The 15545-nt window shown below is 38.8% G+C and overlaps 1 protein-coding gene and 1 long non-coding RNA gene across 2 annotated transcripts; one reads left to right on the top strand and one right to left on the bottom strand.

Moving 5' to 3' along the window:
- The first annotated feature begins 1013 nt into the window (after window positions 1-1013).
- Window positions 1014-1756, top strand: LOC106936684 (uncharacterized). Its single transcript, XR_001422191.1, has 2 exons — window positions 1014-1102; window positions 1365-1756. It is a non-coding gene; the product is annotated as an uncharacterized LOC106936684 (long non-coding RNA).
- Window positions 1757-8108: 6352 nt separating this feature from the next.
- Window positions 8109-15296, bottom strand: LOC106936683 (lumican). The gene is made up of 5 exons (XM_015017824.1): window positions 14945-15296; window positions 13128-13459; window positions 12233-12557; window positions 11071-11388; window positions 8109-8950 (listed from the first exon to the last, which is right to left on the bottom strand). Exons 2-5 carry the CDS (start codon window positions 13431-13433, stop codon window positions 8799-8801), a joined length of 1101 nt encoding a protein of 366 aa, XP_014873310.1. The 5' UTR covers window positions 13434-13459; window positions 14945-15296; the 3' UTR covers window positions 8109-8798.
- Window positions 15297-15545: the final 249 nt, after the last annotated feature.

Here is a 15545-nt window from a genome sequence, read left to right as displayed (position 1 = left end):
GTTTTAGCCAAGAGCAATCGATAAGGTCAAATGCAGGTGATAAAACAGCTTAATGACCCAAAATCCCAAACTGAATCACACTGAAGAAGAAAGAGCTTTGGTAATACTTTACTCCTTTTTTCCAAGACTCGCCTATATCAGCAAGGGTGTGTCTGAACAGGCAGTCATGACATGACACACACCAGAGACAGAAAACTAAAGTTATTTATTGCCAACAGAAACAAGTTTCACTGTCTTCGTTCAGCTAAAGGACAGGAAAATTACTAACAACAGCCGTCCTGTTGCACCTCGTGACAAGTTCACTGAAGGAATATCCCATCATATTTAATAGGCAGCAAAGTCCACTGTGAGAGGACAGACATACAAACAGAATAACATGAAACTTCATGTGTTTTTACTTCTTTTTGTTTTCAACACAAACTGCTCTGATTTTGCACATCTCTGCTTCAGTGAGGCAAAGAAATCCTCCCTGTTTGTGGCATTTCCAAGTATATTTTACCTACAATCATATTCAGGAAATTAGAATATTATTGAAAGGTTCATCCACTTCGTGAACTGAGTGCACCAAACTAAATGCAACATATATGTTAATTACACTCAGACTCATTGTTTTTATTTATTTATGATCATTTTCTGCTTAAGTCTCATGAAAACAAGATTATCATTAGAATCAGATCAATAATGAAAAGAAATATATATATATAAAGTATTCAAGACTTGCTTAAATGTATTTTTTTCAAAAGGTACTATTAATCTGATAAATAAACCTCATCAGAAAGCATTTTTAATTGATTGAATTACTGCAAATACTTGTAAACTAGATGCAGCAAAAGACTCATTTAGTACTATGCTGATTATTTTTAAGATTATAATAATCCTATTTAAGCATAATCGGATTCAGGTTACAAAATATTGAAATTACGTTTGACAGCGATCCTTCCAAACACAAGAACATCATTTAAAGTCTTGTTTTTGTTTTGTTTACTTACGCATCTTTGCTGTTTCTCCAGTGAAACAGTGACTGCTCTGAAACCTGCTTACCTTCATCCAGAGGAGAAATGCATCCCCTGTCTGGACGCGGCACAGACCCAACATCACTGAGGTGAACTGGAACTTTTACAGAGAGCCACAACTCATGACCCGACATCACAAATGCTCTCTTGTCTGAATTAAAGCCAATCCCAGTTACATAATGTTTACTTTTAGTAATATATTGGTGGGATACATCTAACAGGCAGCCACACAGTCCTTACTTCTTATACAGACATGTATAAGAAAAGATGACCTGTTCAAATCACTTTGCAGACTCATTTATTTATTTATTTTTTACTTTAAAACAATCTGTTTTCTGCTTTGTGTGTAAGAGCTGTCCACCCCCAAGTATGTCTGCCACAATCACCCCTGACTCACGCACATGCAGCAGTTCCTCTCTCTGCACGAGGCATTTAGCTGATGAGGTCACTCCTTCCTGAGCCTGAGGACAAACACACGGTTTGTTGTGGAGAAGCATCACAGGTGACCCACCTCACCCTGGACGGTCACTTTTCTCCACCTTTCCTCCAGGCAGACCGAGAGCCGCATGACTCAAAGAGAGAGTTTCTTCCCTCCGGACGTCTCAGTTCAGATACACTTTGAACTTTACATTTTTAGATTCAGATTCAAAATGCATGTTTCCGGGTAACGATGACCCATTTATGCAACTGACTGACTAATTTTGTGTAAATAAATACATTGATTATTAACGGTATTCAATGGATTTCGTCTGGAAACACAGGAAAAAAAAAAAAGTAAAAAATTGTGGCCATGACTTAACATCTAGTTGTGGGCATGACTTGTTTAATTAGAGTCCACGACTTAATATTTCATTTGAACAAGTTGCGTATTTTGTGGGAACGACTTAATTATAACGAGTAATAATGGCCATGAGTAATTAAGTCATGGGCGCAAATTATGCAAGTTATCCACAAATTGTTTTTGTTTTTTTCTTTTCACCAGAAGGGCTTCACAGTCTTCTGGTGAAAAGAAGACTGCGAAGCAGTCAAACAATTGTTTGACTAACATTGTTTGTTAGTCAAACAATGTGAAATTATTTGACTAATTTCACATTGTTGCTATACTGAGTTGTTTATATTTTCTGGCATTTTTTAAAAATTCAAAATAGTAATGTTATTTATTTTTTTATTGTTAAATAAATCTCCTATTCTGTGCAGAGCCCACTGCCTTCTCGGTTATGACCTTTCACCTACTTTGCTTTTTTCTCTCTTTTCTTCTCTTTTACTCAAAATGTCCCTGCTGGACTTTAAATCTGATCAAAATAACTTGTTGTGGCCACAGAGGGTTTCATCTCCAAAATATCAAGAATACCAAAACTCTCTAATAGGGTCGTGCAACCAACTTATTATTGCTCTTCCTGTTTATACGAAAGCTGTTGACAGATCTTAAAGAATCAGATATTTACCTTATTTTGCAAATTTAGAAATTCAAAAAGCTTAAAAAAATCCATTATTTTGTCATATTTTTGAGTATTAATAATGATGTTGAAGCTTTAATATGAACCTGAATGCATTACTTTTCAAAATAATAGTTTCAGTAAAAGTAAGAACCACTAATTATTTAACGTTTTTAGGATTTTGCTTCCTCAGCAGTCAGTCACATGCAGCTTCTCCTGCATAGTAAGATGTCTCTTATCTTCTACGCATCATTGAAGATTAATCCTAATCCCCATCGTATAGCAAACATATTATTTTTAGACCCCATGATTTGCCACTATATGTTGGAGAAAACTATTCTTTAGTTCCTTTACACAACATATGACCTTATATTGAACCAAACTAACTTCCTGCTGGTACATAACTTTTGGAGTGCCTCCACATCTAAAAAACATCCTTTTATAGTTTGCCTACAGTATTACAGAAATGTACTTTTACTGTTATTGTTTGTCGAAAAGATACAAAACTCTGCCTTGTACAAATGCTGATGCTCCAATGTAGACACCACCATTCACTCTTCAAACGTTGGGTATAAAAATCCAAAACGACCAGCACTCCACTATGTAAGACAGTGAACGTTACTGTACATATAGGCCAATTATTCTGAATATGAATGGGTTTTAGAAACAGAGCAATATAGAGGAGCAAAAATGCACAACTGATACCTGTTGTATAATGGTTAATTTATGATAAAATTGTGACTATTTGAGGAATCCTGACATGGCTCTGTGCATACATGTGCATGACTTGCCATCCTTTTTGTGGAAACAAAGAAGCTGTAAAAATGAGGTGATCTCAAGATCAAAGACCCTGAAAACACGATGGGTTTCTGTAAGGGCAAAAGTCAGACTTTTTTTTGTGCTTTTAGTGCTTTTTGAAAACTCACTTGTCAGGAAGTATTTTATTAAGTATCACAAAAACTAATTATAATAAAAAAGAGTGAGCTGGCAGCTTCCTTTTTTTTCAGCGTGAGAAAAAACTTGGATATTTCTGGGGACAGGCCAACAAAAACCAGGGACAGCCCCTGTTTTCTGGGACAAGTTGGGCAGAATTAGAACCTTTCAACATTTTTCATGAAATTTATCTAATGACTTTTCAATTAGTTCAAATGCACAAAGAGGATTTTGCTTTTATGAAACATTTTTGAGTCTGTAGAGGATGCAAAACATAGTTAGTTCTCCTGCTTTGTGCTTCTGTATGTGGTTGTGACGACACCGCAGGGAGCTTCACTGCTGAATGTTTGGACTGTAGTTTCCAGGGTAGAGTTTAGTTCAGAAGAGAGGAATGGCCAGAACGTTAATGATTCCACCAGATAGTTTCATTTTGCACAAGGAAAAAAACGTCTATATTTCCAGTATGTTTACAGAAAATAGCTCACATAGTCTAAGAATAGAACCCAAATATGTTATTTTCTATCCTTGTTTATTTAAAACATCCAGAAGGAATATGCTGGATGGACGTGGCAGGATGAGGTCATCTGTACACCAGACACTTTGGGATGTTGAGGCTCGTCCTGAGCAGAGCTTTTGGTTCAGATTCCTTCTTCTTCTGCAGTGTGAGCTGAAATCACAGAGCCACCAGGGAAGGCAGCTGGGCAGTGAGGGCTGGAGCATGCAGTGCTTCATCATAATTACCTAACTTTAGCTTTTTTTTCTGCAGTCTCTGCCATGTGTGTGTAAAAATGTCGCCTGTTGGTTAAGGGGCCAACAGCAAACTTGACTTGTACAGATTATTATGGTTAGCACTGCCAAAACATCTGCATAGTTTTAATGTTTATACAAGTATTCAAGTTTCCTTCCACAGTCCAAGAACACTCATGTCAGGTCACACTGCAAATGCAAACGTGACATTTAACGGAAAACAATACATTGATTCAAATCTGTTTTCATCAAATTGCTATCAACACTCCTTAGTAGTGATATACTTAGAATTGAATGGTTTTGTACAAGCTCTCGTCAAACTTTATAACATGCAGCGCTGGAAATTCAGTCAACTAACAGAGATGTATTGGAGCAGGGAAACATCTGAAATATACAGGAGACAAGAGTTTAAGGACCACTGTCTGGAAGCAAAACCACATTCCTGATTAAGTCATAATATGGAAGTTAATTAAACTACCCTGTTGGACGAGTCCGTTATTTGATTGGTTGAGATGTCACTGCAACATTCTGCTCTCCAGCTGAACTTGTTTTTGCTTTGGCAGGGAGGAAGGAGGTGTGTGTGGGGACGGAGGGAGTCCTGGCTGCTTTGCATTGGGCAGGACAGATGCAGCGCTGCACCTGCGTAAAAAAAAAAAAAAAAAAAAAACCAAGGAGAGCTTGTGTTTTAAAAACACAGCACAAACTAAAACAAACTGCAGGAAGATAATAACTGCTGTTTGGTCAATCGCGGGGTTTTTTCTGTGAACTTTTCTCCGTCCTTCATGACTTCATGACACCTAGCAGACTGTTTGCTGGCCATTAATGGAACAAACTGGTTAATGGCTAATGCTCGTCCTTCCTGGGCGGCTGTCTGCGTGTCTCCTGTCTCTGGTAATAGCGGCTCCAGACACAGGGCAACGCTGACCAGTAAGACATGGTGTCACCTGGAAAATATGGTAGTAAACCTGATATTAGAACATGGCACACCCAGAAACACACATGCAGCAGTTATTTTTTGGTACAGAGTTTTTATTCACGTCTCTTAAGGCGTCTAAAAATATCAGAATTAAAAGCTGAAAACATTTTGTATATATGTATAGTTTTCTGCTCTACCAACATTATTTCTATTTGCCAAATGCCAGAATGACAAGCGAAAGAAACAGTTTATTGCTATGTTTAAAGTCGGACGTTTACGCAGCTTTAAACAATCTGGGAAAGCCCAGACGATAAGGTCAGGACTTTGTGACCTTCTGATAGGTTGACTCACAATGTCTAAGTTAAACGGAGGCAAACCTGTTATTGAATTTTAATCCAAAACCTCAAAAACACTCCTTCCTGTTGTGACATTATGGGAAAATTGGAAGGATTTAACTAATAGGAATTGAACCTTTGAAACTCCATAAGTCTGAGTCATCCTTGGGAACAATCTCCAGATTCTTGGAGGCTCCTGGTTCATCTGTTCAATTATTTACACAGGCATACAAAGCATAGCACCATATAAAAACTAGATGGGTTTTATGTGTTAGAGATAAACAGGTTTTGGTCCAAAATGTGCATCGGTTGCAGCGCAAAAGCAAAATACCTTGCTCTCTATCATGGTAAAAAAAATTGTCTTCATTGACAAAAAGGCCAATCACAGTGAGGAAGAAGCCATTACCTGAAAAAATATATATTTATATGCAGAAAAACGCCAGATTTCCTGCAGGTATTTCCTGAAGTTAAATTTGTTTGGCCACAATTATCAGAATTACTTTCCAGCAGGAAATGGGGATGCTCCATCCCAGCTGTGATGTTCGGTGGTGGCAGCATTATGTTGTGTGGTTGGATTTCATTGGAAAGAAAAAAATAGAAGCAACATCTTAAAACAACAGTCATAAAGTTAAAGGGACTTTAAATAGACATTTACTCTAAGCACATAACCAAATTAGTTACAAAGTGGAATAAGCACAAAAAGGGCAAATCAAAACGTTCTACTGTAGATCTCATAGAACATTTCTATTATTATTTTGGCATTTAGCAAATATAGATATTTTTGATCATTCTGATTCATCTAAAAAAGAAAAGCTTGGTCTTTTTCATTGTCAGACAGTGAAAAAGGTTACGTGTATTTTTATGTAGTGGAACTAAATATTTGTTAGATGTTTATAAATGGCTTAGTTTGTCATTTGGACAAATCTGTTATGACTTTTCCTGTAATTATGTGCCATGAGAAAAGCAGCACAGGGACTTTTATAATATTTATTATTCTTATTTGGATTGAACCCAAATGACTACAAATGATTTCATGCTGCCAGACTCAATGCCTTTTATGAGCCATTTGTGCTCATAAAAGCTTTTGTGAGCACAAATGTCACCGGAAGCTGCTCACTTCAGGTGACATATTAAACTTTGAAATAAATATGTGTTATAATCCAATAACATTGTCAAATCCTCTTTTGCCTTTTTGACCTGTTTTGCAAGGGGAAAAAAATGGTGCCGCTTGTAATGTTTAATCTCTATTTGACCATTTTTTTCCTCCTTAACCTGAGTTTGTCTGACTTCACATGTCCTCCTCCTCTGCTGGACACGTCTCTGGATCGGCGCCACGTCCCCTCAGTTTGGGTCGTTTCTGGCTTCTTCCCAGTAATTCTCAATTACTGGGCTTGGCAACTCCTGTCTGCTTCGCCTTCATAATGAAAAGCACGCTGTCTTTAGTTTTACTGCCGCTGGCTCACACCCAAAATACTGTATTTGAACTTTTCTTTGACATTGTTTCACCTCTTCCCAACTTCTGTTGCAACATAAAACCTGTTCAAAATTATACGTCTTCTATTATTGAAGCAGAATCCTTCAAAGAAATATTGAAATGCTTATGTTCTGCAGGAATACTTTGGATGGACATTTACATATCTGTGGAATTGAAGCTGGTCCCATTTATGTAATGTCTGAGCAGCGGTAATGTGACAGCAGCAGCTCTGACTTCAATCTATGAGGAAAACAGCCTTTAAAGGGAAGGAAACTAAGTGATTTGTTACATGGAGCAAACTGTGCCTGACCCGTACAGACAGTGTTCTACCAAAGGAATAAAAAGAAAGATTAAAACATTACGAGACACAGTTTCATAAAAGTTATCTGTCCAGCGACTTCATCTGCAGGGGATAAATAATGGCTCTCAGTTTGAGTTTGTTATTTAAAACTGGCCATTATTAGCATGGAGCAATTCAAGCTGAAGTGGCGCTTGGAAACCAAGCGCCACTTCTGCTGTGAGAAAAATGTAACCTTCTTTAAAAGAGCAGGAGATCTTAGGCTGAGAGAGGGAAACCACTTAAACCGTGTGAATGTGTCGGATAAGATGGAGCTGACGAGAATAAGCAACCCAACAATGACATGTTTTCCAGTTAGCTACTGCATGCATGAAGCTTTTACCCATGGTGTCCAAATTAAACCATTAAATAAAAATAATTCCCACAAAAAGGATAACAAGAAACATGACTTCTTTATTAGTACTTTTACTTTCTCAACTTTAAACTAAAGACACATGCATTAATTAAATGAACAAAGTACTCTAAGATAACTACTAGGATCAAGGTAGACCTACAAATAAACTTAGTTATTTGCCTTTTTAAGACAAAGGCGAATTTTCAGATTTTGGAGGTGGTCAAATGTTTGCCATTTTCTTGAATTTAAAAAATAATTATTTTCTATGTTTTCCTTGAAAACAGCAAGTTCAAAAAAATGGTTTTGCTCTGTGGTACCTCGCATTTTCCATTTGCAGAACATTTTTCATTTGTTTGAATATTGTTTAAATGCTTCATACCAGTGAAAAAAACTTTGAGAGGCTGCAGGTGGAAGAGCAAAATTAACTTCAGCTTAATTCAGCATTTTTGTAGAGTGCCAATTCACAACAAACGTCGCCTCAAGGTATGTAATCGTACATAGATTCCAGTTATCTAGTTATCAGTTAATTATTCAGAGTAGATTGAACATCTTCTATCTAAGCTTTTTTTGCCATCTGTCAACAGTAAACTTGTTAAATACAGTTTTACATTGAACATACAGCCTTGTTGCCTCTTTGACATTCTTGCTCGATTAATCATCCAAACTTTGGACAGGTTAAAATCCTCCCTCTCCATTAACATGAATTCATTATTCCATTTAAGACTTTGGTGCCTTTTCTGCAGATCATTTTTGTCATATTCATCCTTAGGCTTAATATTAAGTCAAATATTCATCTCGAGACAATTCATTCATCTCTCTGCTGGGCTCGATGTGTGACTGCCGTGTTGTTGAAACATGGCAGTCACATGAGTCAGTAAATTCAGAAGAGAAAGCTTGCCAATGCTATTATCCAGTAACACAACACAGATGTCCGACCCTGCAGTAGCGGATCTCGTGTAGAAATGGGATTGGAATAATAACGTTGTAATCAGCAGTTTTCCTAAAACATTAATGTTGAGATACATTTTGCCTTTGTCCTCTTTTAAACTTTTATTTTTCCTGAAACGACTTGGTTTGTTTCTGCACAGTGAAGACAATGTGAATCACAAGTCGCCTTGTCTGATTTCAAGCTTTAATGTGAAGAACAGACACGATTAGCTGGACATCAACAAGCTGAGGTTTAGTCGTGTTTTTCTCTGGAGCACCTGTTCGGGTCGGAGGGGGTACACGATGTACTAACTAATTCTCCGAGTCAGATGAAAATTCTCTGAAGCACTCGGAGGCAGTGAACCCAGTCAGGGGGGAGCTGGTGCTGTGCCATTTTGTTTCCATCCAGCCGTAGGATCTTCATCCTGGAGTAGGACAGAGGCCCCACGTCTCTGCAGAAGCTGCTCACGTTGAACTCTGTCGAAAACAGATGGCATTATTCAGATGGTTACTTTATGTTTTGAAACTTGTTATCTCCCCACCCCCCAGTGTGACAGTCGGTGATCTGTCAGAACATTGTTTATATTTGACAGAGAGCATCAGTTTCACACTGTAGCGTTTCTTTTGCATGCGTGTCCTCCTACGTTCGACTAGCTCAGACATATTATGCAATTTTGTCTATCAAAAACAGCCAGCTGCAGTCTGGTCCTCTGCTCACAGAGTCTGCATTTACCATTAGAGGGCTCAGGTGCAGAGGTGAAAAAAGAAACAGTGGAAACTACTCAACCCATTTCCTTTTTTAACCCACTGCAGAGCTTCTTCCTCTGAGACAGTGAGGTGTTTTTATGCTGAAGTATTTCTGTTGACTGTCTGTCTCATTAGGATAAAGCTCCTTTGTTCGTTGCTAAAGCAGATTATAAAACCAGAGCACATTTTTATTTTTGCCAGAACTCACTAACAGACTATGCAGCTCCTGCTATTGTAGAGCCTTGCACAAATATCCTTACTTTTTAAACTTTGTCACATTAAAACCACAAACTTCAATGTATTCTATTGATTTTTTCTGCAACATTTTAATTGCACCTTTTTCTGCAAATACAGCTCTGAAAAGTGTGTTGTACGTATGTTTTGAGCCCTTCCAGTAAATACTTTGCAGCATCACCTCTGGCTGTCATACGATGTAACAAAGGGACCCAAACTCAGGAAGTGTGCAAAATCCTAAGACAAATAGGAACATGGAGGAGGCCCTGCTACCAAGCAGGTCCAATCTGTCCAAACTTTCTTAGAGATAAACACTAACCAACCTTACAACTAAACTGGTCAATATGAATGCACAAATTACAAAAGCAAAGATTTTATCTAACATCATGTCTTTAATAATCCTGTACTGATTGGCACAGGTGAAGATTCAGTCTTGTTCATTATGTGCCGTTCGGGTGTTTTATAAAATGTTATCTTGTTGGTTGGTAATGTTAAACAGTTTTGAGCTAAAAGTGCATGATGTGCTCTTGTCTTATGCTTATATTTTCAAATATGCATTAAAAAAACCCATGATATGTTTGTTACTTATTTTACCCACTGTCTCGTTCCATCATCAAATCTGTCCAGCTTCTCTTTCTCTGCTCTTGAAAAAGCAAAGCGTTCTCACAGCATAATGCTGCCAACACCACATGGATTTTGTTTTCAGGGCATCGTGGGTTTAAATTACTCACAGATGGATTCTGCTTACAAATTAGGTCACTTCTGAAGAAACCAGATTTTATTTGGAGGTTTCAGAGTAAAGAGGGATGAAAAAAAATTAAGAGACCACTTAAAATGATCAGTTTCTCTGATTTTACTCTTTATATGTATATGTTTGAGTAAAATGAACACTGTTCTTTCATGTCTCTGAAATTCCAAGCAAAAAATTTTGTATGTATTGGCAGAAAATGAGAAATGTTCAAAATAACAAAAAAGATGCAGCTCTTTCAGACCTCAAATAATGCAAAGAAAACAAGTTCATATTCATTTAGAAACAACAAAACTAATGTTTGTTCAGAAATCAGTATTTGGCGGAATACCATGTTCCTGTCCTTCTTTATAATTACGCACTTGTGATGTCTACATAAAAGCCTAATAAACAGGACCGTGTGAAAAAGTTCAAAGAGCAGAAATACTTTTGAAATGCGCTGCAGGACGTCTTGTCAGGCACATATTGGCTCCTGCACCATCAAACCAGCTAAAGCAACAGGGAGCAGACAGACAACACAGAGCAACACAGATTGGGGAGGGGAGCAGCTTCATCTTCTGCTCCATCTGGCGCTCCTATACCTCTGAATCTCTCCCAGATGTTCTCATACCCCTCTCCCTGCTTTTAACCTACTTTCCTCACATCCAACCAGTTAATATTCAGTCACCTTTCTCCCCTTCTCCACCCTCTTCTTACATCTTTGTCTCAGCTTCTTGCCATGCAGCCCCAACTCCTCCCACATTCATATGTAGCAACTTGTCTACAACAACCTGAAGCTACAAACAATCTCTTGCTACATTTTCTCCCTCTTTGAATCAAAGCCTCTGCATTCTTGATGCATGTGTGTATCAATGAGTCAGCTCATTACCTTGAATGCTATTGGCCTCCAGGTAGAGGTACTGCAGGGTCGTTGGAACCGTGGGGGTGGTGGTCAGCTCGTTGTAAGAGAGGTCCACCTCCACCAGGCTGGAGTGGTTAAAGGCCTGCGGGTGGACGCTGCTGCTCTGCAGGCCGCAGTGGCTGAGGCGCAGGTGCTTCAGGTTGAGAAAACCTTCAAAACTGCCCTTGTCCAGCCCAGAGAAGTTGTTGTAGGACAAATAAAGCTGCTGGACAGAGGGAGGTAAATGGCTGGGGACGGCTGAGAAATAATTTCCACTGATGTCCAACAGATTCAGCCTGACGAGACCTGAAAGACAGGAAAACATCTTCACACACATGCAGGAGTTAATCCAGACAAAATGTGTTTTGTCACCCTGAAGGGAGATGAGAATTAAAAACAAATGGACTTAATTTATTTTATTCTTTTTTTTGCACTTACTGCAGATTTTTAATTTGCACTTATAAAACATGCAATAAACACCCAAACAAATATACAAACACTGCAGAAGACATGAATGGAATAGTTCAGTATTTTTGTGTGTTGTTTCAGTTAAAAGGTTATGAGTGTATTTAATTTCTTATTTATGATGTAGTAAGAAATACAGTTAACATCTTCACAGGGTAAAAATCCAGATTATGATTATAATAAAGAGTAAAAAATATTATCTTTCACTGAATGACTAGATAATGCTTCAAAGTAATTTTACTGATTTATATTTGTAATGTGCAGAAAGAGACTATTAGAATCTACTGACCATTATAATTTCCATAATGTATTAGAAATGTTTCTTTTGTTTGTCATCTCTGGATCTTCTCAGTCCAATTTCTGTCAGATTAGCCCATCTGTTTATGCACCTACCAACAGTTGCAACAACAAAAAATTAATTAGGAGCTTTACCGACCAAAGTTTTTTGATGTTTGATTAACATTTCAATGAAAAAAAAAAAAAAAAAAAAACAATTATATGAATTCTGAAACCCTAATAGTTTCTTCAAAAGTTGTGACTTTGTTTAATAAAAGCTTGAATCTAAATTTGCTTTTTGAGTGCATTTTGGATATTAAACTCCCAGATGGGACTGGTCTACTTCCCTTTCCAGATGTCAGAGGTTGAGTCCAAATGTACAAAGAGCAGAACTAACAAATGACCCCACCTTTGAGGTCGCCCTCTGTGATGGTCTGCAGCCTGTTTCCCTGCAGCAACAGAACCGTCAGCTTCTGCAGGTTCTGGAAAGCTCCTGGGCTGATGCTGCTGATTCGGTTGTAGGCCAGCCGCAGCTGTTCGAGTCCGGCCGGTAAGCCGCCAGGCACCGATTTCAGGTTGTTGCGGTTCGCAAAAAAGTAGCGCAGCTGAGTCTGGTTCTGCAGAGAGGCCAGCTCCAGTTCGTTGCTCTCCAGCTGGTTGTTGTCGATGATTAGCCAGCGTAGCCCCGTGATATTAGCCAGGACGGGGTAGGACAGGGATGAGATCTTGTTGCCCTGGGAACAAAAGAAAATGCATCCCTAAAGATGCTGAATTATTTTTTCTAATGCAGTATAAGAAGTGAAAATGAACAGGGCTCCACAGTGACTCCAGTGGTGAGCCATTCAGTTTAAAGGTAAGAGGTTTAGATCTTTTTATATTGAGCTACTTTGGCTTCTCTGCATAGTTTAAAACATGAACATCACCCAAACAGGACTCACCTATAAAAATTTGCTAAAACAGATAAAGGTATTTATTCAGAAACATAAACAGTTTGTATGTAACTAATGCCAATTGATGCATTTTGAAATACTAGGGATTGTATTGGAAGAAATTTGCCACTGTCTAATGATTGGAGTTGTGACGCAATATGCTTCGTTACGGTACTCTAATTGTGTATATTAAACACCTAAATTTAAATCTGCTGTAAGTGCAATATTAAAACAATCTTTGAATCTTGAATCTGCATGAAGAATATTATTTTTATACATTTTCTGGCAGTAAGGTGGTTTAGCAGGTAAAGAAGAATAGTGAATGGAAAACGTCATGGAAAAAATAACATTTCCGCGTTTCTTTTTTATTCTTACCTGTAAAAACAAGTACTGGGTTCCTTGCGGCAAGTCCTGGGGGAGGCTTTCAAGGCCTCTGCTGTCACAGTAGAGCGACGTCGGCCAGTGGATGGGACAGTCACACTGCTCAGGACAGGCCTGGTCATTGTTAGCTCGAAACCAGGCCGGGTCAATCCTTCCCTGCAGACTTAAAACGCTGGGCTCGCCCAGCAGGCGGTTAATCCACAGAGGAATGCCACCATAGTCCATATCGGTGACTAATGTGGCCCATGCAGAGTCAAAGCCACAGAGCAGCACCAACACGCCACAGAACAGGGCAGCCATGGAGCCAGAGGACGAGACTGGCAACTCTGGCAAGGAATCAAACAAGGAAATAATCATTGATTAATGTTTTTGTATCTGTGCCTAATGGGAAAAGTCAAGAAAAGTAGGTCGTTTAACAGTTTATTGGCCAAGTCAGTAAATAATTTCAAACCATTCCTGGAGGCGGGTTATTTCTCATGCTACCAGCGTGGAGAGCAAAAAAACAGGAAAGCTGATCAGAGTCTATGAGTTCAGGATAAAAGAGCAATCATGGAGGTAAAACTATTAAGAGGCTGCAGGAGCTTTAAGACTGAGGAAGAAGAAATGTGTGTTCCATCAGAACAGCAATTTAAACATAAATTGGCAAAACCTGAAAATAGATCATCAAAGCTGCTCTCTAATCTGGGACGTCAGATAATTGATTCTATGTTTCTTGCCTTGCCAGGGGAATATTGTGTGTGCAGTATTATGTAAAATCTATCTTATCTAGCTTTATATCATGTTACTCCCTCATCAAAGACATCCCTGGAGTGTTGCACCAACATGCATGTTTGAGAAATCATTTGATCTCCTTGGCAACCATTTAGTTGTGCAAAATACCATGGGTGGACCTAGCTCTGCCTTCGAGACACAGCTCCCCCTTGGAGGGTCGATTTTCACGTCACAGACTCACCCCTCCCACAGGACAGGTCACTCAGCTCCTTCAGACTAGCCAGCAAAAATTAGCAAACACCTGAAGGAACAGCGCATCTGCTAGGCTCATTGTACAAGCTACTTCTCAGTTAAACGCAGGTAAAAACGCACTCAAGAGGTTAACAGAGGAGAGACGATGTGATGCAAATCTGAAACTGGAGTGTTGGAAAGAGGGGGAGTTTCTGAAAAAGAGGCCCAATTTCAAGGTGCTAAATTACGAAGATAAATTTCTTTTAAGTCATATTTGATAAATACCGAATTTTCATAACAACTGAAGTTAACAGTTACTTTATTGTGCTACAAAGTGATACTATGTAGCTGGAAAACACATGATGCTGCTCAAATTAAATTATATTGTTATGTACATCTAGAATTTTATTACACGAAAGTACACATTTTCACATAGAAAGTCCCATTCTGCAGCCGAGGTTCAACAATTATTATTAATCTGAAACACTAAAAACGAAAAAAAAAGACTGAGACATTGGTTTGAGTTGCAGTAGCGGATGGCTTCTTAAACATGCATCATCTATTAGAGGAAATAGTGTAATAATTTCCTGATTGCATAGAAGGTTACAGTAACATGCGCACGACAGTTCACACACAAAAAGGTTTTAGGCAGAGGTAATTTGCAGGAAAGGTCTGAACAATCAGGAACTAGAACTCGATTAAAACGATTGCACTTTGTTGCGTTGCAGTGCAACGACAACTCAGAACACTGTCAAGAGTTTACAGTAATGAAACAAGCATGCATTGTAGTGGTGATCATTTCCAGCTTAACCAACCACACAAAGAGGAAACGGCAGCACAAGAGAAACAAAGAGCAAAGTGACACTTACCTGTTTGATCAGAAGCTACACACAGCAGAGACAGGGCTATCCCTCGTTCTCACTGAAGCCCTTGGGAGACATATGTGTGTGTGTGTGTGTGGGTATGTTTTTAAGCTACCAGTAGTGTTTGCCCACTGTCTGATGCAGTCCTCCTTTCCAAACACTTCCCACATCCCAGACACCAGACCTCCTCCATAATCTTTTCACAAAGTTGAGTCTTCCTTTCCCCCTGCAGCAATTGTTAAACTTATATTATTTTTATGGCAACATCTTGACTTGCTTTGAGGAGATGCACAGAAATACATAAAAAGCCTGATCAATTAAGGAAGTCACTGTTGTCTAGCTAGTGTGAGTTGTTTTAGATATTAAAACAGACATTTTAATAAGCACATATTTCAGTTTGCATGTCTGTGTGTGTGTGTGTGTGTGTGTGTGCGTGTGTGTGTGTGTGTGTGTGTGTGTGTGCGTGTGTGCGTGTGTGCGTGTGCGCGTGTGCGCGTGTGCGCGTGTGCGTGTGTGTGTGTGTGTGTGAATGGGGTGTGTAAAATGTGTTCTTGCCTGGAGGCACAGAAGCCACAGAGTACCTGGGGAGCCAAAGAGACCATTGTGT

Source organism: Poecilia latipinna, unplaced genomic scaffold, assembly GCF_001443285.1.
Source record: "Poecilia latipinna isolate Pla-1442-1.1 unplaced genomic scaffold, P_latipinna-1.0 Scaffold2196, whole genome shotgun sequence".
NCBI lineage: Eukaryota > Metazoa > Chordata > Actinopteri > Cyprinodontiformes > Poeciliidae > Poecilia > Poecilia latipinna.
This window is presented reverse-complemented; position numbering and strand designations above follow the sequence as displayed.

Coding starts and splice junctions, on each gene's coding strand:
- LOC106936683 (XM_015017824.1), bottom strand. CDS start 13,433: ATGGCTGCCCTGTTCTGTGGCGTGTTGGTGCTGCTCTGTGGCTTTGAC. Junction 12,558..13,127: donor CCCAGTACTTGTTTTTACAG/GTAAGAATAAAA, acceptor TTTTGTTCCCAG/GGCAACAAGATCTCATCCCT. Junction 8,951..11,070: donor GGAGGCCAATAGCATTCAAG/GTAATGAGCTGA, acceptor TGTTTTCGACAG/AGTTCAACGTGAGCAGCTTC.